The 21,838-nt window shown below is 41.7% G+C and overlaps 1 protein-coding gene across 6 annotated transcripts in view; it reads left to right on the forward strand.

Moving 5' to 3' along the window:
* Nucleotides 1-21,838, forward strand: part of CACNA2D1 (calcium voltage-gated channel auxiliary subunit alpha2delta 1) — a 452,873-nt gene that overhangs the window by 226,096 nt on the left and 204,939 nt on the right. For all 6 annotated transcript variants that reach the window (XM_044423417.1, XM_044423419.1, XM_044423424.1 and 3 more), the window contains one exon: nucleotides 7,586-7,627. In XM_044423417.1, the coding sequence (XP_044279352.1) occupies nucleotides 7,586-7,627 (42 nt within the window). The remainder of the gene's footprint in view (nucleotides 1-7,585; nucleotides 7,628-21,838) is intronic.

Consider the following 21,838-nt stretch of genomic DNA (forward strand, 5'->3'; position numbering starts at 1 on the left):
GAAGGAATGGTATATCCTAACAGGAGCAGAATTAATAGGAAAAGTGTTCTTTTTGCTCCTGCAGCTGGGTCTGCTGGACTGGGGAACTGAGGCACAGAGGGGCCTCGGTCAGTGGCAAGTTGCTCCATTCCTTCCAGGGAACTATGGCAGGTGGCTGTGGATGAAGTACACATACGTGCCCAGAAATTTTTCATGCAGCTGCATCTGAAATGGCATGTGGGACATTGAATTTGTTCCTTTTATGTGTTTATATTAGACCACAAAGATGAGCATTAAGCAGAAAATCAGAATGGTGGTATTTATTTACACAATGCTAGTTTAAAGAAAGGTATTTTTCACACAGAGACATATACAATCAGGTCTTGTCTTCCCCACTCCTGCCCACCATCATGCTGCTCAGTTAGTTTGCAATCATGGCTTCCAAAATGTAATACTGGAATTAAACAATATGTTTTTCCCTTTGCTGTATCACACATCATAATTTGCAAGTATTCACTACTCTGTTTTTACTTATGTTGGCTTCCACTAAATTCCTCTGAGATAAGGATCATCGGAGCAGATCTCTGCTACATCCTCTAGACCATTGTTGCTGACGGGCAGTAGGGTTGGAACTTTTAGATCCTTTTTAACACCTGTAGGATTTCTCACTTCTTCCCACTAGGTGCTTTCCCCCCACTAATGGTGCACAGTAATTATATAAACACAATAGGTGCTTTTTATTCAAACATACACAATTTCCATTAGTTGCTACAGACATTTTTTTTTAGAAAATAAGAAATGGGAGTTTTCACTTTAATTACATTACTACACTGCCCGATATCTGAAATTCTTCAAGTGGTTCACAACCATTTAAAACATAAAGTACGGTATAAAAAATTTAACAGTTGAGACTACAGTAATAAATACAAGTGAGAACTAGAATAAAACCTAGCTGGATCAGAAAGATTTAAAATGAATTTAAGAACAGACAGAAACTAGGATTCCCATGAGAATTCCTGGAAAGATAAGAAGGTGTTCATCTGGTGCCAGAATGTGGGTGCCTAGCAAGCCTCCCTTGGAAGTCCATAACATAGTTGGGGTCCCATAGCAGAAAAAGGTCCTCTTTCTAGTAGCCACTCACCTAACTTCCCTTGGCTACTTTAGTTGGGCAGGTGTGCATGGAAGAAGATCCTTCCAGCAACCTGGGCCCAAACAATTTAGGGCTTTGAATGTTAATACCAGCAGTTTGAATTGGGCCTAGAAATGGACTGGCAGCCATTGCAGATGGTCAAGTACTGACTTCATTTGATCGTGACATTCAGTCTACTTTAGCAATCTTACTGCCCTGATATGGAGCTGCTGAAATTTCTGGACCATTTTCAAAGGCAGCCCCGCATTCAGGTGCATTGCACTAATCTAGCTGAGAGGTTACCAGGGCAACCTCTCAGTATGAACTCAACTGTCCTTAACGACTTGATCAGGCAAAGTAAAGTTAGCAAGGTAGGATTATTTTTCTTCCTGCTGTGAATATCTTAAGTTAAGAGTGAGCTGTAACTATTTTAAGAGCCGAAGAACAAGGAGTTCTAGTTTACTCTTGGAATTGTCTGAAGAGATCCAAGTTCAAGACTGCTGATATTAAGGAGTAGTATCTTACATGGCTTAATAAAAGCTTTATTTGCCTGGCATATCGGATCCAATTTTACATTTGTTTGTTGTTCTTCTCTACCTTGTTTGATAAGGCCAAGGGGAGATATGAGAAATTTGACTATGCAAAGCATTCTAGACTTCCTTAGAGTTGTCTCACAGAATCATAGAGCTAGAAGGGGCCAAGAGGGCCATTGGTTCCAACCCCCTGCTGTTGCAGGTCACCAGTTTACACCATCCCATGCAGATGGTTGTCCAGTTTCTCTTGTCAAGCAAGGTCATCTGAGAACATGCATTTCTTTCCTGGAGATGGAGGAAGGACTGCTGTGTCTTACTTGCACATCCGAATTCTTTGCCTTAACCAGCATGCAACTTCTCCCTCCCTCCCTCCCTCCCTCCCTCTCTCTCTCTCTCTCTCTCTCTCTCTACACACACACACACTTGTATATCTTGATTTTCACAATTCTCCAACCAAACCAAACATCAGTAAAAAGCTGAGAACACAAAACAAGAGTAGAAACACATATACAGAAAACCAAACCAAACCAAATAAAACACACACAAAAAAACTTAAAGTCACATAGTAATGCTCAGAGATATATTGAACTGGTCTTGAAAGTATTACTAATAATATATATGTATAGATATATCTTCACTCACATGAACACCAATGTTCAAAGTTCCTTTCCCACTTCACTAGTAAGGTAGGTTGACCAAATGTCAGAAGGAACATTGAGATGAAGTTGTTGGTAGTACATTCTCTCATAGGATGCTAGTATTATGAGGCCCTCAATCTGTTGTGTGGTTGAGGGAAACGGTTTGCCTTTCCATGCCTGTAGTATGAGTCTCTTAGCTTGTCACCTTAATGAATGCAGCCTGAACAAGTAAAATCAACAGCAAGGCTTTTCCCATCAATGCACCATGTTGGGAAAAAGCTTTCACTACGAACTCCTGGCTGCTGGGAATGTGGAAATGCCAGACAAGTGATCTCTGGTTGAAATCTGTGGTTCATGGGTCTAACTTAAGCCTCATTCATTTCAATGAATCCCTTCTAAATAGGACAAACATCATATACAACAGCTGAAAAGGACTTCTGCAGGACAAATTAGATCATGCTGAGAGTGATGGGGATTAGGGGGTCACTCAAATTTTCTGCACTGTAAGCAGGGACAAAGGATTATTCAGGTAGACCACCACTGCCCTTTATGTCCACCTGAATCTGGGCCAGGGGGCTCCCAGACCTTTTAGGGCATGCTTGAACCCGAAGGACTTGAACTATGTATTGACCGCAGCAGAAGGCTCATTCAGTGTGGAGGTTTGCCTGGAAGAAAGCACACACAGCTCTAGAGATAGAGAGAAAGTTTATTTATACAGGAGAAAGGGAAAGGGCTAAAGAAGTTTGCAAAGTTCTGAGAAAACCCTTGAAACAGTGCTGTAGGAGAAATAACAAAGTCTGCGTATTACCCAAGCACGAGTCTTCTGATGAAAAGATCCCAAGCCAAGATCCAAGAGCTCGCAAGCCCCAAAGCAAGTTAACACAAGTAGATGAAGACCTAAGGACAGCCCCAAGACCCTGCCTTTTATCCTCAAACCCTTGACAGTTCAGGGATTTCAGTTTGCCAGTCAGGTCGAATTCGGCAGCACTTTCAGACACTCTCAGGGAAGGGAGAAGTTAGTTCTTCCCTTAAAGCACAGGGCAAGAATAAAATAAAAGACCCTCTCTCGGGTCACCACCAAAAGAAGGGTCTCCCCAGATGATCATACACATAGGGTGGGCTCATATGTGGGCTCATATGGAAGAAGGCAGTCTTTAAGGTAACCTTGTTCCAAATTGTATAGGGACCTGATTATGTATAAATCATAGCCAGTACTTTGAGTTCTGTCTGAACTGTTGTTACAAGGGGAAATGTGTTCCATATTACCAGCACCAGTGAAGAGTTTGGCTGGATCAGTGAATGTTTCTGCACAGCTTTTGAAGGCAGCTCCATGTAGACACAGTAGTATAAATGGGATGCAACTTAGGGGTTTCACCAAGGCTCAGTCAGACACTGCTAAGAATGGGTGTTGCTGGCAAGGAGGAAAACATTCCTCATCTAGAGCATGGGGGCCCTTTTTCTGAACTAGATTTTCAACAGAGGCATCTCCCCAATATTTAGGTAGGTATTCACTCCTTCTGTTACCAATCTGAAATTTGAGACATTCTGCAGGACGGTGTTAGGGGTGAGAAAGACAGTTATTCTAGGTAGGCATTCTCAAGGCTGCCTGGCTAAGTCTTCAGAGGAGGAGGAGCAAGAGGGAGCCTCAGAATGTAAGCCAATTCCAGGCACTGAGATGAAAGAAGCAGAAGCAATTATCTCAAGGCAGGTGTGCATGTAGCCTCTGAGAATAACCAAGAGGCACTGCTATCAGGAGGGGGCTTGGGAAGGGGCAGTTTCTCAGAGACAGACAAGGTGAATATGGCTTTTGACCCCATAGCATGATATTAGTAGAGGAGGGCAGCACACTTAGAGGATCGGCACACAGAGGGAGGGCACGCTTGCTTTCATAAGGCCCCTCCTGAAGGGATGAGGCCCAGGCATGCTCATAAGGAAAGTTCTTGGAGCTGAATACTAGATTGGGTTCAACAAACTGCTCTGTGCATGCTCAGAGATTCATTCTGAGTGTTTGTTCTTCTGGGAAATGCTTTGGTCAATAAAGAACATTTTGCAAGGTAGGTCTTTGGCTTTGGATATGTGAAGGGAGGAACCCTAGCTCTGAGCAGGCTGGATGTTTGGATCAGCTCTGGTTTAACTTAATGCATTAACAGCGAACCACCTGCTAGTGTTATGTCAGTCCAAAGTGAGAAGTGAACAACATAGAATTAAGAGGATAGTAAAACTTTGTTTCTATCGTCCTTTCCTACAAGCCACATGCTAAGTTGTAAATTGCTTCTTTGAGTACAACTCACCAGGTTACAGAGACAGATCAATGCGCTGCCATTAGCTTGGGTTTCTAGTGGCAATAGGAATTTCCTCACTTGTATTGGCAAACAGTGAGCTCAAGTTTGCCATGCTGTACTTGGTGCAAATAATAATTAGCCAGCAATAATGAGAAAATAAAAGCTGAATTAGTTCTATATGCATTCTTATTTTTAAACCACTTCATTGCTAGTGAAGAAATTGATATTTTCAAATGAAAGCTGAAGAAAAGCGTCTGCATGTATATGTCTTCAGTTATCCAGTTTAAGACAGGGAAATGGCTAAAAGCATTCAAAAGACTGATACAAATAATTAACGATAATTTTATTTATCGCTTTATTAAACAACGAAGTGTTCCTTTATTCCACAGACCCTTCTACATATTATCTTCCTTATTAGCAGCAACTTGTATTACTTAAATGGCTTACCTAGTCTTTAAGCCTTTATTTATGTTTGATTACAGGCTTGGAACCACTGAAATTGTAATTGCCCCACTGAAGATACTGGAAGTAATCAGTCAGAAAATTAGGGCCAGTTCATACATGCATTCTCAGCATGAGTTACTTAGCCCTTGTTAATGCACAGCTGACTGTGTAAATTGAGAAGAAAGCATTGTATTTAAGGTGGAGTGAAGCAGGCATGGATATACCTGTACATTTTAGCATCTCATTATTGTAAACTGAAGTTGGTTTTGGACTGATTCTACATCAGTGTATGACTTTTGGAAGACTGTATACAAATTTCTACCCATGCTTAATTAACATTTACCCTTATATTTTTGTATACATCTTGCTAAAGTGCACATTTTTGCAGCCTCGTTTACCTAGTCTCCTGTTTTTGTGCATATTTTTTTCTGTTTTGGGCATTTGTTGTGTGTTTTTCCTGGTGCATTATTTTCTGTGCCCTATTGCCTAATGTATGAATTTTTGTGAACATGTTACTGCAAAATTTGGAGAATTATAGATTTCAGTGGGTGATCGGTTTCGAGCCCATTCATTGGTTGGAGAATAAAATGTCATATTGCTGATGTTCACTGTGTAATGTTAAATTCTATATGGAAGTTGCCTCTTGATGGAGCAGTCTTAAAGAGTTCAAACTCTTCAAAATGTGGGCACGCATGTGGCACCTTTTTATTGGAGAAATATTTCAAATATTTCATTACAAGAACCAGCCTAATCCTAATTCAATCTGAAATGAATTATGGTCCAGAGTTTGTGCTGAATGCTATATTTTATGTATTTATAAATTTGTATGCCACCCACTAGATCCAACAAATGCTTTAGGCAGCTTACAACAAACAATTGATATTAAAAATGATCAAACACTAAAAACAATAAAACCAATTATATGTAAAAAAACAAAACAAAACCAGAATAATTTACCACTTAGCCATTAAAAATGTATCAAGTGAGCAGGACAATATACAACAACAATTTAACAAATCAGTGTAAAAATCATTCTTATTACAATTCTCTTCCTGGAGAAGAGAAATGTTTTTGCAGGGAACCTATTCCATCAATAGAGGGCAATCACCAAGAAGAACCTTCTTTTAGTCACCATCCTAATCATCTACTTGAGAAATGGCTCCTTCAGATGGATCTCTTGTTCTGATCTTAATGGGTGGCTAGGTATATGTGGGAAAAGGTGACCTTTTAGGTAGCCAGGTCCTAAGCCATTTGGGGCTTTATATATTAAAACAAGCACTTTAAATTGGGCTTGGACCCCAACAGGTAACCAATGTGGTTGATATAGAATTGGTATTATATGGCCCTGCAGGCTGGCACCTGCTATTAACTGTATGTTCCAATTTTGGACCAGGTCCATTTGCTGGACCCTCTTCAAAGGTAGCCTGACATAATACGCATTACAGTAATCTAATCTGAATATTACCACTGTATGCGTAACTGTAGCCAGGTTGTGTCTGTCTGGGAAGGGGCAAAGGTTGTATATTCACCACACCTGAAGGAAGACACCCCCGGCCACCAAGCCCATCTGGGCCTCTAGGTATAGTCCTGGGTCCAGGAGCACCCCCAAACTGCATACCCTATTCATTAGGGGAACGGTGATCCCATCAGGATAGAGTAATGGCTGCCTAACCTGTCAGACAAGCCACCTGCCAACAGTACTTTTGTCTTGTCTGGATTGAGTTTCAGTTTATTGACCCTCATCCTGTCCATCATCAAGCCAGGCACAAGTTCAACACTGAGACCGCCTCACCTGGATTAGATGTGAACAAGAGGTAGAGCTGAGTATGGTGACCACACTGCTAACACCTCAGTCCAAACCTCTCCCAGTGGTTTCATGAAAAGCATAGTATAGAGCCCTGCTGGACCCCATGGATCAAGCACCATGGGGCAGAGCAACTCTGCCCCAGCACCACCTTCTGGACATGGTCAGCCACTGCAAAGTGGTGCCCTCAACTCCGATCCTGGCAACTTGCCTGGAAGCACATCATAGTCGATGGTGTTGAACGCCACTGAGAGGCCCAGGAGAAGCAACAGGTTCATACTCATGACTCCTGATTGTACAGGGCAATCAAGTCCCAGATCCTGGCCTGAAGCCAGTTGAAATGGATCCAGAAAGTGTACTTCATCTGAGAGTGCCTGGATGAAGAGTGCCTTCTAATTAACTCAGTTAGAAGTTACATGCAAAACAGGCGCTCTTCTAAACTTTTCTTGGAAACATCAGCAGCAGAACGTTTTGAAATGTTTGTAAATTCTCGTTTGAAAAGAAACACAACTTTTATATCCTTTTTCATTGTTATTTTCTTCTTTCTTAACCTGTAATTTGCTCTGTTAGGGAGTCTGTGTGATAAGTATTTTGCCCTACCTATAAACTCGTATCAATAGAATTATGATTAACTATCACACACATATGTATGCATGTGCACGCACGCACCCACACACACAGCAAATTCACTTCAAAATCAATGAGTTAAAAATCTGATTTTGGCTCTATTTTTTTTTAAATTAATCCTCTAACATCTTTTTTTCTCTCTTGTACAGACAGATATTGTCTACTACAATGCGAAAGATGACTTGTACGAAGTAAGTAACTTTTATGAACAACATACATTCGTCCATTTCCAAGCTCCCCATAGGATCATGATGTCCCCTATAGCTTGAGTCACTTATACTTACAACCTGTCTGTGGGGGAAGGGGGAAAGAATGTCAGAAAGCACACACTTCTTAAAACATCATTTGAAAAGACAGAGGATTTTTAAAGATATGGTTCTTGGAACAAAATAATACAAGTGGTTCCCAGTAGATTTTCTAGAGAGCTCAGTTGTATCTACCACTACAAAGGTAGTGATATGCTACCTTTGAGAGCTCTTGAGAAAGACTAGCTTTTCGGAGGGGGTTTGAAGAATAAAATGTGTTTATTCTAGACCTCCTGGCTAATGCATAGTAGTAGTTGATGGCAATGTAGTCTTTTCCCTTATGCGTTGTCTCCTGCTGCTTTACTTGGCACTCTGTGGCCCATTTTGTAAGCCTGGGAGTGGATTGGGCTTTCTTGGAATATGGACCACAAACCAGAGGTAACCCAACAGAGTTGTGCTTTAATGTTATATATTTTAACCTATACTGAATCTGAGATAAGATGGGATACAAATTCCAAGTACTAATGTATGCAAGTAAGGGACATACAAAGCATGTATGGACTTGAAAGACAAATAGATTTCTTAATACTGGTGCCTCTGAACATATGCAGAATGCCTTTTCCTTTCCATACAGCAATGGCAACCCATCCTTCCTACAGGAGAAAAGCTAGTAACATAGATGGCATTGTTCCCCATAAGTTTGTTTGCTGTATGTTCCCTGATAATTAAACATTATCCTCATTCATACAGCAAGCAAGACTCTGTTGTTGAAATCAGGGTTAGAAAGGCTAGGGGAGTATTCTTTTTCTCTCTTCCAAAGAAGTCTGCTCAGTATTTTTCTACCTTTCCAATCACAGCTTCCTTTTAGACCTACTGCTTGTTTGTTTCTCAGTCAGCCTCCAGAAGACAAAAAGGGAAAAGTCTAAAAATTCTGTTAGGGTTTTTTTTGGGGGGGGGGGTTGTCTCTGTTGTGAAAAGTGGGAGTGAGTAGAAAGAGAGAGAAGTCACTTGGAGTGGGAAATGGAAAAAGATTGAAGAGGCACAGAAGGATAAACACAGGCCCTAAACAACCGAGGAAGTAAACAGCAACTCTGAAATTGCCACTTAAGTCAGTCAATTTATAAAGTAAACCTCCCTTGCTGTCCATTAAAAAAAAAGTACCTGCCATTGGAATGAAGTAGAACTGGAGCTTATTGAATGGTGGGGATTCAGAAAGCTCTCAGGATGAGGATCTCAGGGTGATGAGAGGCAGCAAAGATAGATGAATAGCAGCTGCTGAGAACAAGAAGAGAGAGTGAGAGGAGACTTGGTGGTAGTGAGCGGGGAGGTGAGCAGTTTTGTCCTGGAATCGGGAAAGAAATAAACTTACCAATAGCAGGGTGAAATTGAAACTGAAGTGGCTCCTCCTGCCGTCCCACTTTAGTCCACCAATCTGATATCACCATACCAGGGAAGAGAGGAGAAAGGTAAGGAGAGCAGAAGAACCGTTAGTATGTGAGAGAGTGGACATCACAAGCTGGGCTTCCTTCCTCCCAGCAGCCACAAGCTGTTTTTTAGCAAAACTTTTTTTATTATTTCTACATGTAAATCATACAGTTGTGTCTCTGACCATACACAAAGTGATTCTTTTCTCCCAGATTAAGGATTACTCCCCAAAACTCCCCTTATGAGCCTGTCTGTGCCCTTACCCTGGAGGGGACACTCTGTAGAAACAGGCATGCTTCCACTCCACCTGTTGCATCCCCAGTTGGGCTTTTCACTGGTGTTGGCACCAAGCCACCGGGTTCACCTCCGAAGGGGTTGGTTTCTATTCGAGAAATCTCACATTTCAACATCCTCTCCTGCGGGCTGTAACTCCCCATCATTCCCATGGTTGGTATGATTTACTTCCCTGTCCACCCTTGAGTTAATCTCTTCTACTGCCTCCCCTGGCTGAGCCCCAAGCTCTTGAGCTGCAGCTTGTGGCCATGTAGTTTCACAAGCAGTTTCCTCCTCCTTTGAATGTGAGTCATTAAAAATAGCACAATTAGTCTTCTGCAAGTGCACCAGAGGTTTGACAGGAAGCGGGTGCACAACAGCAGACTGGTGACAAGAGTGTTTGTCCCATTGCTGTGCCCATCACACTCCATGACTGGGCTCAGCTGTCATGGCAGGGGATCCTGCATGTTTTCTACGATGCACAGTTTTGTGCCTGACAGATGATCACGTGGTTCCTACACTAGTGTGGTTTCTCACAGTCCTTGCTCAAGCCTCCTGCAGCCTCCATGCCTGAAATTCAGTCCCATGTTGGGATGCTTGGAGTGGCTCCTGCAGTTGCAATTCTTTCCAGAGGATTCAGTAGTAGTTGAATCCCAGGATTATGGATTCAGACAATATGACAAGTCGCAGTGGTATGGAGAAACCATAGAACAAACCACTGTTTCTTACCATGACTTCTAAAGACCAAACTTACCATGATCAAATACCATGACAGGTTTGGATAACATGACAGACCATCCTGTGCAAGAAACCACAATGGTTTGTCAGGTCATGCGAACCCAACCCAAGTGTTGAGAATGAACTTTTGCAGTGAGGAGACTTTGGTACCCATACAGGCTCCCTCTGTGATGTAGAACCCTACCTGTGCAAAGTTCTACAATGGATGGTGAGTCTACCTGGATACAAAAGCTTTCCCACAGCAGAAATTTGCCCTCACTATGTGGAGAACAGTAAAGGCAGTGGCAGAGAGGCAGTGGAACTAGTATGCCCTATATGCCCTCACGCCCCTTAAGATCGGCAGGGGAGGCCTTGCTCCAGGGCCTTCTCTGAAGTGGCACCCAGACTATGGAACATGCTCCCCAGAGAGGTCTGCCTGGTGCCAACTCTCTTTCCAGCGCCAGGTAAAGACCTTTTTATTGAACCATCATTTTAGTAACTAATACCACTAATTTTAATAATATAATTAATTGTATACAGCAGCATTTTTATTTTCTTTTATTTTTTCTTTCTTTTCTTTAATTACGAGAGGATATATTGTTGTTAATTGTTTTACTGTGCAATGTTTTTAATGCTATTTATAAGAGTATATCGTTATTTATATTGTTATTTTTATTTCTGTAAGCTGTCCTGAGGCTGCTGCAAAGGATGGCATATAAATGTCTTAATTAATTAATTAATTAATTAATTAACTCTTTCCCCCCCATCCTGTGTTAATGATACTACAGAATACTTTAATGGAGCTGAACTCACTGCCCAATGTCTGTTCCAGGTTTTTCTGACAACCAGTGTAATGACTGCCACCCCCCCCACCCCCGCATTGTTGCTCAGTACAAGCAAATAACGTCTTCTTTGGGCTAGGTTTGCCTAGGACCCTTTTGGTAAATGGGTTTGCTGATGGCTGCACAGATGCATCTCATAGCAACTAAGGCCCAGTATTTCCCATATCAAAACTTAGCCTGGTGGACAGGAAGCTGATTGTGGGTACATCTAGCACAGGATTATCTGTACTAACTTTCACTAGTACTTAGCTCTCTAGAGTTTCATACAGAAGTTCTCCCCAGTGCTATTTGAAGATGTCAGGAATTGAACCTGGGATCATTTAGCATGACTCTTACCCCGGGCCTTGTGCTTTCACTTAGTTCATGCACTTAATCTGGGATGCAGCTATTTCTTGTGGAATGGAAGAATGGTAGTGTGTGCTTCTGCTCATTCACCACACACACACACCTTATCGCACACATTATCAGCTCTCATAAGGGATTTTCTCCCTATGCTTCCCTTCTTTGATGCTCACGTTGTGCAATTTCCCCTCTGTAACAAGTGAGGGCGAAGAATATGTAGCCTATACAGATGAGGTTATATGAACATTTGGCCAAGTGCATGATGCCCTTACTCCTATGTATTTGAATGAGGTGGTCACATCTCTCCTTCTACATGAAGATGGTAGCTTCTCCTTAGGATACACACATGTCAGATCCAAAATCTATGGGTTTAGATCATCTGGGCAGTCAGTGCTCACATTTTAGGGTTTATGCTGTTTGGGACTTATTTTATGTGCATATTTCATTTATTATGCTTCTGTATGGGCAACTAGTAGTCTTGGACCTGGCACAAGCATGTCATGTGAATGTACATCCATAGGTGCAATCCATGGAATGGACTGTGCAGTTTTCCTTTCATTCTTTGAACCTACAGTTTAGAATTTGGCTTTGAAATCTTGCTGAAAAAGGATGAAGTATTTGGATGAAAAAGGCAGTGGTTTTCTGCTTCGAAGAAAAGCACACCTTGCTATTTTAAAATAAACTTTGTTGGTTTAATCTATAAACTAATAGCAGTGTCTATAAATGCATTAATCAGATGGATCAATATGCTCCATCTGCATGTGGTTATAGAATGTGATTTAAGATTAATGGCATCCCTGTTCCATTTGACACTGTTGCTGTTAGATAATTAAAGAGGGTACATTCATCTTGTCAAACAAATCTCTCAGAGTTGCATTTGCTGGTTATGGATGTTTGGATGAGGGTACAGGAAAGAATTTTTGTTCATGGTGAATTTTTTTGAAGTATCCATAGCCAATCATTCAGTTACTTGTGACCTCTTTCCCTCTTGGTCATTAGTTCCTGTGTCTGAGGTATGCATAACCAACCCCCTGTGCAAGATTTCTCTTTTGTTCTGGACCTCCTTGCCAGTTTGCCAGAATCAACTGGTCAGTTCTGTGCAGCACTGGATTCTGCACTTTTATGTTGCTATGAATCCAGTTGACTTTAGATTCCTGAAAGCTCATAGGATGCGGCTGCTTAATGATAAGTTATTGAGTTGCATAATAACTAAATTCAGAGAGAGAGTCCAGACCTGTTCTACAAGGAGCAATAGTCATACATGGGATTGATTATATGAACAAGCAAATAACTTTTCATGTTTCACTCAATCCAACATTGGGTTCACTTAACTCAGTATCATCTATTTGGACTTCTCACTGCTTGTTAGGATCTCTGGCCACCTACACTTCTTGCCATCTTTGCCATCTTCTTCTTGAGAACGTGATGATGTTAAGGTTTGAATTTGGGACTCCATGCATACAAAGCATGTGCTGTTCCATGGGATTTTTGGCCATCCCTACAATATTGATAAACAGTGCTAAGAGATTTGTGTCAGGTTATGAGCTGCTGCTTGCAGCAAGCAGTGGCCTTCACTATTACTGAATCTTCTCCCATCCATTTTGAGGGCAGGGCAAGGGTGGTAAGAAAAAGGCTGGGGCGATGGCACCATTACTTTTTAGAGTACTGTGATGAGAATAAAACTAGTAGCTAAGGCAAGGTGATAAATTCCTTTGATAAATGAATTCCCTAAATCACATCTCTTGAAAAAAAGTCTGGAAACAAATGCAATTTGCAGTTAGGAATCCATACAGCTCTGGTCTTGCAATGAATTCTGCGAAATAAAATGCATTCAAAAATATGTATACATTTTTAAAATGTGCAAAGAAAATGTGTATGTTTTCAAAATTTGCACATATATTTTAGTTAATGGATACATGTATCCCAAAACTGATATGTTTAAAAAGATAAAAATAAATGCATAAAGTATAAAAAATGCATAATTATTTTGCACAAATTCTTAATTTTTTTAAAAAAATGTGATTTAAGATTTATGTTAATGTTAATTGATGACCCCGTTGCACTTGTACCATTGTTGTAAAATAATTAAAAACAGCAAGCTTGTTTCCTAAAAAGTTGACAATCCTGGTAAGATCAAAATTGACAGATCCATCCATCTCCACTAGAACCTAGGTTTTCTGAAAATTTAAGTGCTTCAGGCTATGGCTTGATCTGATAAAGGTGTTTTGGAAATGGAAAACTGAACTAAAAATGGCCCATTTAGTTCAATTTTCATGTATGCCACAACTAATGCAGTGAGGAATGCATGACACTCCCTTTCAGGACTTCCATGCATACATATTGATTCCATCAATGGAATTTAAGAGTGGGTGGACCTGTTTGCAGTGGTGGTAGGAGCAGACAATTGCAGTGATTTCTGGTGGCCACCATTTTGTTTTTCCCACAATGCTATAGTGCAGCATCATTAGGGAGCATTTCATGGGATAATGCCATAAAAAAACAAAAGTTAGCTTCCATTTTCACACTCAGAATGCCCCCAGGAAATCCTGTGTTCAGGCATTTTGAGAAATGAGAATTGTCAATATCCATTTTGCTGCCTGAGGCTATGCAAGGAAAATGGAAAGAAACTTTGAAGATGAACTTGAGTACCAAAAAGAACCAAACACAGAAAACGAAAGCACTTAACAGACTTTTACCAATCAAAACAAATCCTGAGAGAAAAAAATATAATCTGTGTGCTGATTGGCTCTGCCTAATAGCTTGCACAATGAAACCCAATTATGCCATCTAATCTAAAGGATCTTTATATGTGTGCTTGTGTGGGTGGGGCAGGGGGAGGGGAGCAGGAAGGGAGGGAGGGAGAGAGAACTGATGGTAATTTGGCTTCCATTTTAATATGACATTCAGGTTTATGTGCCAATGCTTACACTTCTAAGAATAAGCTTGCATGTCACAGTGTTCTGATTCTGGATTCTTGTGCCAGACATGGCACTTGCCAGATATGGTATTTCTACAGCACATCTGTTGAAAATGTGTTGTCACTGAATGTGTTCATTTGTAGATGAAGAGTTCCATTGCAAATATTCACAATCTTTAAGCTATGAATTACCTTCAGAACAATCAGATAAAAACAGAGAGAGAAGTAAAGGCCAAAGTTGCACAGCTATGTGTATTGTGCAATAGCAATGCATATTGGACTGATGATTTGCTCATTTGAGGGATGGGGAATATTTGGGTGATGAGGTATAAATCTTGTATGTTCTAAATCTGATTTGAAGAACTGCTGGCTGAATTAACCTGGGACCTAACTCTTAGCAACATGACACAAATCACTTGATTTTCTTGCACTTGCTGATTGGTGGCTGAATATATGAGCTGACTTGAGCCTCCATCTTCCCTCTAAATTCCAGCATGTATCCCATCAGCTCCTTCAGCTGGGAATCAATCCCAGGGTGCATTGCTCCTGTCTGTCCTATCTGCATCTCCCCCATTGGCCCAGCCACTCCCCTGGGAATGGCCTCAGCAGGCTGTTCCTGGTTTTTATTCCCCTCCCCTGCTGTTCCAGCTCACCACTGTCTGCTCTTTAGAGTAGGAGCACATATATCTCCCAGAAATATGAGCTTTTTTGAGGCAAAATTTAAAAATTCATCAGAAGTAGGGATGGGAGAAAATATGCAAATTTACAAAATTAGCCTAATCTAGATTGCACATATCCTAGAATGCAGTCAAATATATTCACATGTTCCTGAAGTTTTACAAAGGAACATGTGAATATTCATGTGAAGGTCATGCATCAAAAGAATAAGTTCGGGAATCCATATTGTATAGAAAAGGGTGCGCCAAATGGTGTGTGCTATGAAGTGTACAAAAGCACTTCATCTTAAGAGGAAACTGCCTGCTTAAGTTGGAAACTGCTCATGCTGTCACCTCTGTGCACCTATCTCAGCCGGATGACTGGACAGGACTTTGGGACTACAGCACATCGGAATCCCTGCTTTTCTTATTTAACCTCTACTTCCTGCCGCTTCTGTCATGCTGACCAATACTATTGGAATATTTCTCATGTTCTGCGATCACGCTGATTTCCTGTTTTCTGCTTGAGCAGAAACTGCTCAACTGCTTCTCCCACGTCCTCATCCTGGGCACATGGTTTTCTGGAGAAGGATTTAGTGTTTGGCTCTTCTTTATAATTGCTTTCCAGGCCAGTTGAGGGTCTGCAGGGAAAGTGCAATTTTGGAGCCTGCCCGGGGGGAGATGTGAAGGGGAGGAATGAGGCTTTGCAGGGATACAAGTGGTCCTGGTGGTGCCTCATCCATCCTCCTTGCAAGTAGACTGTGTAAGTCGTCCATCAAAGTCTTTTGCACAGCTGGCAATCCCACCCTTGATTGGATGCCCATAATCCTCTGGGCTTGGAGGGTTATGGGCAACCACTTTGGATGACACCTTTAATCAAACTTATTTACCTTTGTATACTACTGTATGTCCCCCAAAACTGGGACATATACATGGGATTAAAGGCCCACAGGGCAATCTGATGCGCTTATCCTACTAACAGATCGCTTCTAAGATTCTTGCAAATGTACAGCATACATACATCCAATGTATAATTTGAACAGTGTGCATAAATGCATACATTTTGAGAAACATACAGACTTTCGTGTAGACTTTGGTAAACATTGCAAGCTGATGTGAAATGGAATGGTAGGAACTCAGCTTTGGAAAAATATGGGCACGTGTTAAATTGAACTTGACATGTTTGTCTGTCCCTAATCAGAAGTGGGAAACCAACACATATACTGATCCCTGTGTAAGTTCCAAAGCTATTAAGAGTTGTCTTTCCTTATCTTGAGGCCATGTGCAAGTTCTAAGTTTAAGAGACTTAAAAAAACCACAAATTGGAGCTATAGGCGATTTTTTAACAGAAATTTCTTTCTCTGACAAACAGTGATTGACCATAGTTTATATATATAAGAAAAGTGTCAGAGACTCACTGACCATGTCTTTCTTGTAGCCTGAGAAACTCAGATGCTTGAGATGCTTCTGCCCCCAAATATATTTTTCTAGTAACTGTAGCACTGAATCCTAACTGTTGACACCTGAAGGGTCAGAAGCAGCAACAGGCACCTTTCATATTTTATTTCTTAGCAATTGTCAGTCAAAAAGTGAAAACCTAGTTGATAAATAAGTAAGAACACAGTGTTACAAGCAGTAGTATAGAATATACTGCCAATTAAAGTTACTATTTTGAACTCTCAGTGGCATTTCAGTTCCTGAAATATTTAAAACCCTAGGGCTATTGCGAGTTGTTTTTGCAGTACTTCTCCAGGTTGTTGTAGTAGTTGTTTCTAAGAAAATTCAACATTATTCAAAGTTATATGGACTTCTCTGCAGTCGCTTCTGAATTATTATCATTTGGATGGGGGTGATTTTAGTTCTGCCTTTATGCTGGTAGAGGAAAATCTACCACATTTTACAAAGAGGAGATACTTTTCTGCAACATGACCTTCCCTTTAACCTTTGTTTACTGGAAAAGCTAGATGCATAGTATATAAGAAAAATTTGCAAGAATGAATCCTGAGAACAAACTCAGTTAACAGTGCAGTAAAAGCAGAACTAAACTTCTGCTGAATCCCCTGGTGCTGAATCCTTCAAATTATGTTTAATTCTGAGCAGGGCCTTTTCTGTGGTGGTGCCCTCTCTGTTAAACCTTTTCCCTGGCAGGTTTATGTGGCAACTTTGCTAAGTTTGTTCAGCAATAGTGACACTTGTTGTTCTTCATGGCAGTTTCTTAAGTGATTTCTGTGGTTTAACAACCCTTGTAGCAGTACACTGAAGAAAATATTGATCTGTCATTAGCAGTGCGGAATCCAATTCTGGACTGCTAAGGAAGGAAAGGATTCTTCCCTAGAACTCTGGCCTATCCCCACATTATCTTAGGGAGTGCCTTACTCCATATATTCCAGCCAGTTGTTTAAGATCATTAACCGAGGCCTTCCTACAAGTTCCTTTCCCAAAGGAGGTTAAGGAGATGCTTCAAGGAGAAGAACCTTTTCAGTGGTGGCACCCCAATTGTGGAATGTGCTACCATCAGAGATTCTTTGTTTGTTCTTCCTTTTTTTATTATGATATTTTAACTGTACCTTTTTATGTAATGTTATTTGGTGACACTTCTGTTGTAATGGCGGCCCAGAGAGCCAATGGGGGACTTGCATATAAATCCAATCAATCAATCAATCAATCAGTCCCCTTGCAGGTCTTCTGTGCCTCCTGAACCCAGGGACCTGTGGCAGAGTTTGAGGGCTATGGTTTTAGGATATAGGACAATGGGATGCTGCTATTGAGAGAACAGGATGTAGGAGGCTATTTTGTTGTCTCAGACACCAAGGTTACATATATGGTTACTGCGTAATCTGCTTACTGCTGCTCTTAACACCAGCAACATCCTTGTCAGTTTGACATATGGCTGTCTGCATAATTTACTTCTGTTGGCAGATATAACAGCCAGCCCTGCTGTGCTGCTGTTCAGTTTTATTCTTCCTGCAAAAGATGCAGCATTCTTTAGCCATCCAAAATTTCCTGCCCTCTCTTGTCCATTTGAAGTTTTGCCTCATTGTCTCCTGTTTCACAACCCTGCTCCTTCCACTCCTCTATTTATACTGTAGTTACCTCCTTGACTCAGTTTTCAGTCTTCCCTGCTAAAACTGATCTTTGTGCTACTTCGACAGTGGTCCTTCCTCCTTCTCTGCATCTTCACCACTTTCTAATTTCTACCCTTCTTGTGGCTCCTGTCAGTTGTCCCACTTCTGAAGATCCAGTTGTGTGACTCCTTGAGGTGCCTCCTTCTATTACTGTTTGCTCATTTCTCCTCCTTGACTTCAGATTGTAATGCACATATTTCTCATAGTCTGTTTATATCTCTATAAGCACTTTCTGAACTTCCAGTCGTGGGAGTATAGCAAATAAAGAATGCTGGGAACTGTCTTGGGAACACAGAAGAGGCAATTTATCAAAAATCACATTTCTGAACTTCTCCAAATTTCTCATGACTCCGAGTTGGGAGGAGGGATGGGAAAGGAAGGAAGCTCAGCAGGGTGGAGAAACTGGGATGGATAATGGAGCTGGGAGAATCACTGCAAAATGCTCCAGGTGGGAGGGCCTGAACCACTGGATGGGGAATGTGGCGAAGGGAGAACGGACATGGGAGAGGGAAAATTTGGACCCTGCTTCATTTGCAAATATCCCAAAATGCAGTGGTGGATCTTTCACAAACTTGAGTGCCAGCAGCGAGTTCCTTTCCAGAATGTCTGCTCCTTTGGATACAAAATAGGGCCACCAAATGAAGGTAACATCACGCACAAGGAACCTGGGATTTTACACCAGTACAGAAATATTTTGCAAAATTCAGTCTAAGGGGAACATTCCTCCCTGCCTCCAAATACCCCTGACCAATCAAGACTTTCATTCAAAAAGAACCTGGACAGCCATCTGACTGGGATGGTGTAACTTGATGTCCTGCAACAGCAGGGGGTTGGACTCAGTGGCCTTCAAGGCCCCTTCCAACTCTTCTACTCTATGGTTCTGTGCAGTCAGACAGCACTGAATGTAGGGAAGTCTGTGAGGAAAGAAAGCCAGGGGAAGTGGAGAATGGAAGTGGTGGAGAAGGGTTGGTAGAAGTGGAGTGGTTGAGCACCAGGGGAATTGCAGGGCTGGTGGCACTAATGCTTTCCAATTTTTCTTCCTCTCCTTCTGCAATAAATCTTTCTTAGCTGTTGGGCAAAAGTGAAAGAAGGAAGCAAAGCAAAATGGCACTCAGCAGCGAACATAAGGAGACAAGGAGTGCAGCTGGGTGAATGAGGAGGAAAGTAGAAAGTGGGTGGTCATGTGTTTGTATCTCTGTTGTTCTTTGCTTCGTTTTTCTCCTTGTTCCTTTCTGAGGAAGTGAGAGCTGCCAGCAGCAATCAATGGAGAAATAGGATTTAAATTTGACCATGACTGTGCATGAGTGCAAACACCCACATTTTTCCAAACTCAGGTCTTCCTTAGCACTTAGCACAAGATTGGAACTATGTTTCCATCCTTGGATCTGGGAATCCAAAGTATCTGGTGCGCCCTCCCCCAGATTATGTCCAAGGGCCACAGTATTACTCTCTCCATGAGTTTTAAAACAAAATAAACCTGAGATGCATACCCTAGGGTCTCTTAGCTGTATGCATTGCAAGCTTCAAGCATTTCTACTTAACTATAGTGCTGACTGAAATATGGGCAAATGCATATTCTTTTTTATATAGATAATAAATATTCACAGAAACACGCAGGCAACTCAGGTTATTGGGGTGTGTGCATGCAGCATTTGCTTGCAGAGTAGTTGAGCCCACTTATTTTAAATGATACCTAACCATGCCTTTTGGTTAACTACTACCCAGGATTCTTCTAACTTTGTGAAGGCCATCAGTGGCATGAACGTGATTCTACACAGCCTTCTTTATACTCAACGAATGAAATGCAATCCCACCGGCGCCATATTAATGGAAAGCCTCTATGCAGACGGCCTAGACATTTTATACTTCATCTTTGGGTGGCCATCTTAGAGCTTTGGCCATTGGATGATAGAGAAGTAATAGTAATAATAATAGATTTGGCTTGTATTCATCAGTCTTCTTGATGGCATTCGCATGCCTATACACTTTTCCAAGCCCCGATACCCTGGACTTTACTTTTTAAAAAATCCACCACAGGCTAAATCATGCTGTAAATTGCATTCTGGCAACCCAGCTGGGTTAATTGGTCAGTGTTCTTTTTGAAAACTGTTCAGTAAGGAAGGACTGCATTATACAGATGCTTGTTTCGTCTGATAATATTCCCTGTTGCTGTAGGCTTGTGATATAATAACTTGGGGCACTGATAGTCTGAGCTTTCAATAATGCACTGTGGAATTCCTAATTTGTCCCTTTACCCTTTTTCTGCCTGAATATTATGTGGTACAATGTCCTGAATGGATATGACATTAACAATATCCATGGCTCACCTAATTGGCTCAAAGGGCTCTGAGTCTTGCTTCCTTTTTTTGCTTGTTGCTCATTTTGTTTAACATGTAGCTTAACCTGGCACCCAAATAGCTATTGTTGGCTGAGAGCTCCCAGCACCCCATTTGCTCTTATTCATTAAGGCTTAATTGGGAACAGTCAACTGCATCTCCTGGCAAGGGCTGCATCCCTAATTGACACAAGTGATTTATTAGAGAAGAGAATTCTCTTCAGAAAGCCCTTTGCCAGAAAGCAGCCGTGACCAATCAAGCAGAGCTGTTTGTGCAGATGTTAATCTCTTGCTAATAGTAAGAGTGATGGCCAGGGAAAGGGGGTCAGTTTTAATTGTTTTTCTGCGTCACACAGTCTGTTCTGGGGGGGGGGGGGACAGGCCACCCTGGCAGTGCAAATCAGATTGTCAGGGCTGTGACTGCTTGCCAAATATGGGTAGGTAACCATCACTTGAGAAATGCTGCCAGCCTGCCCTGATCCCACCAGCTGCCCTTACTAAATCTTCCCTTCCCCTACCCTACCAAGACTTAAGGGGAAGAAGGCATGCTAGAGCTTCGAGGGGCCAGTGTGGTGTCGTGGTTAAAAGTGCAGGACTGAGACTCAGGCAGTTTGGGTTCTGGTTCCCACTCAGCCGTGGAGCCCACTGGGTGACTTTGGGCCACTCATGGACTCTCAGCCCAACCTACCTCACAGGGTTGTTGTTGTGAAGATAAGACTGAGAATATGAGAAGGTGTAAGCTGCTTTGAGTGCTTAAAAAAGGAAAGGAAAGGAAAGGAAACAAAAGGGCAGGGTATAAATCTAACAAAATAAATATAAAAAAATAAACAACATCCCTAGTTAGCATGAGGTATAAAAAGAGAATAAATCTAATGTTGAGTAAGTAGGCTTCCGTTTGCACAATGGGGACCCTAACCCTTTCCTCCTTACCTCCTGCAGCTCCCCTACGTTTCCCCCTTATTTGCTTCAGGAAATCCCCCTAACCTCTGAAGCAGATGGTTTGTGGCCAGGGTCTTGGGAGAACATTTGATACACCCCAGTGAAACCACACATTCAAAGGCACTGCTTCACTCTTAGCCCTGTTCTGGGGAAGGGAAAGTTCAGACTTAAGGTACATGCCCTGGACCTTTGCAGTAAATCTCTCCTGCTCCCACCCATATTGACAACATTACAGAGAGAGCGAGTTCTTTTGGAGGATCACACCACGTATCCATTTCAACAGGGATCCTGTTTCCAGCAGTGAAATAATGAGATGCTTCCCGGAAGTCTAGCTGAAGGCAGAAGTTAAACTTCATGCCTTGCTGGCCCCAAATTGTCCACCTGACTCACCGGGATTCAGAGCTGAGAAGCAGGAACTTCCATTTCACTGTCATGGCTAAGGGTGGTGAAGGGATGCTAAGAGGCTCTGCTGCACTCTCTGCCCCCCCCCCCCCCCCCCCCCCTGCTCCTTTTTTTTTTCTTTTTCTTTTTTATTAAAAAAAAAAATCGCCCACCCCACCACCCCCTCTTTACAAAAAAAAAAAAA

The sequence above is a fragment of the Varanus komodoensis genome, unplaced genomic scaffold (assembly GCF_004798865.1).
Source record: "Varanus komodoensis strain SLA01 unplaced genomic scaffold, ASM479886v1 scaffold13_3, whole genome shotgun sequence".
Taxonomy (NCBI): domain Eukaryota; kingdom Metazoa; phylum Chordata; class Lepidosauria; order Squamata; family Varanidae; genus Varanus; species Varanus komodoensis.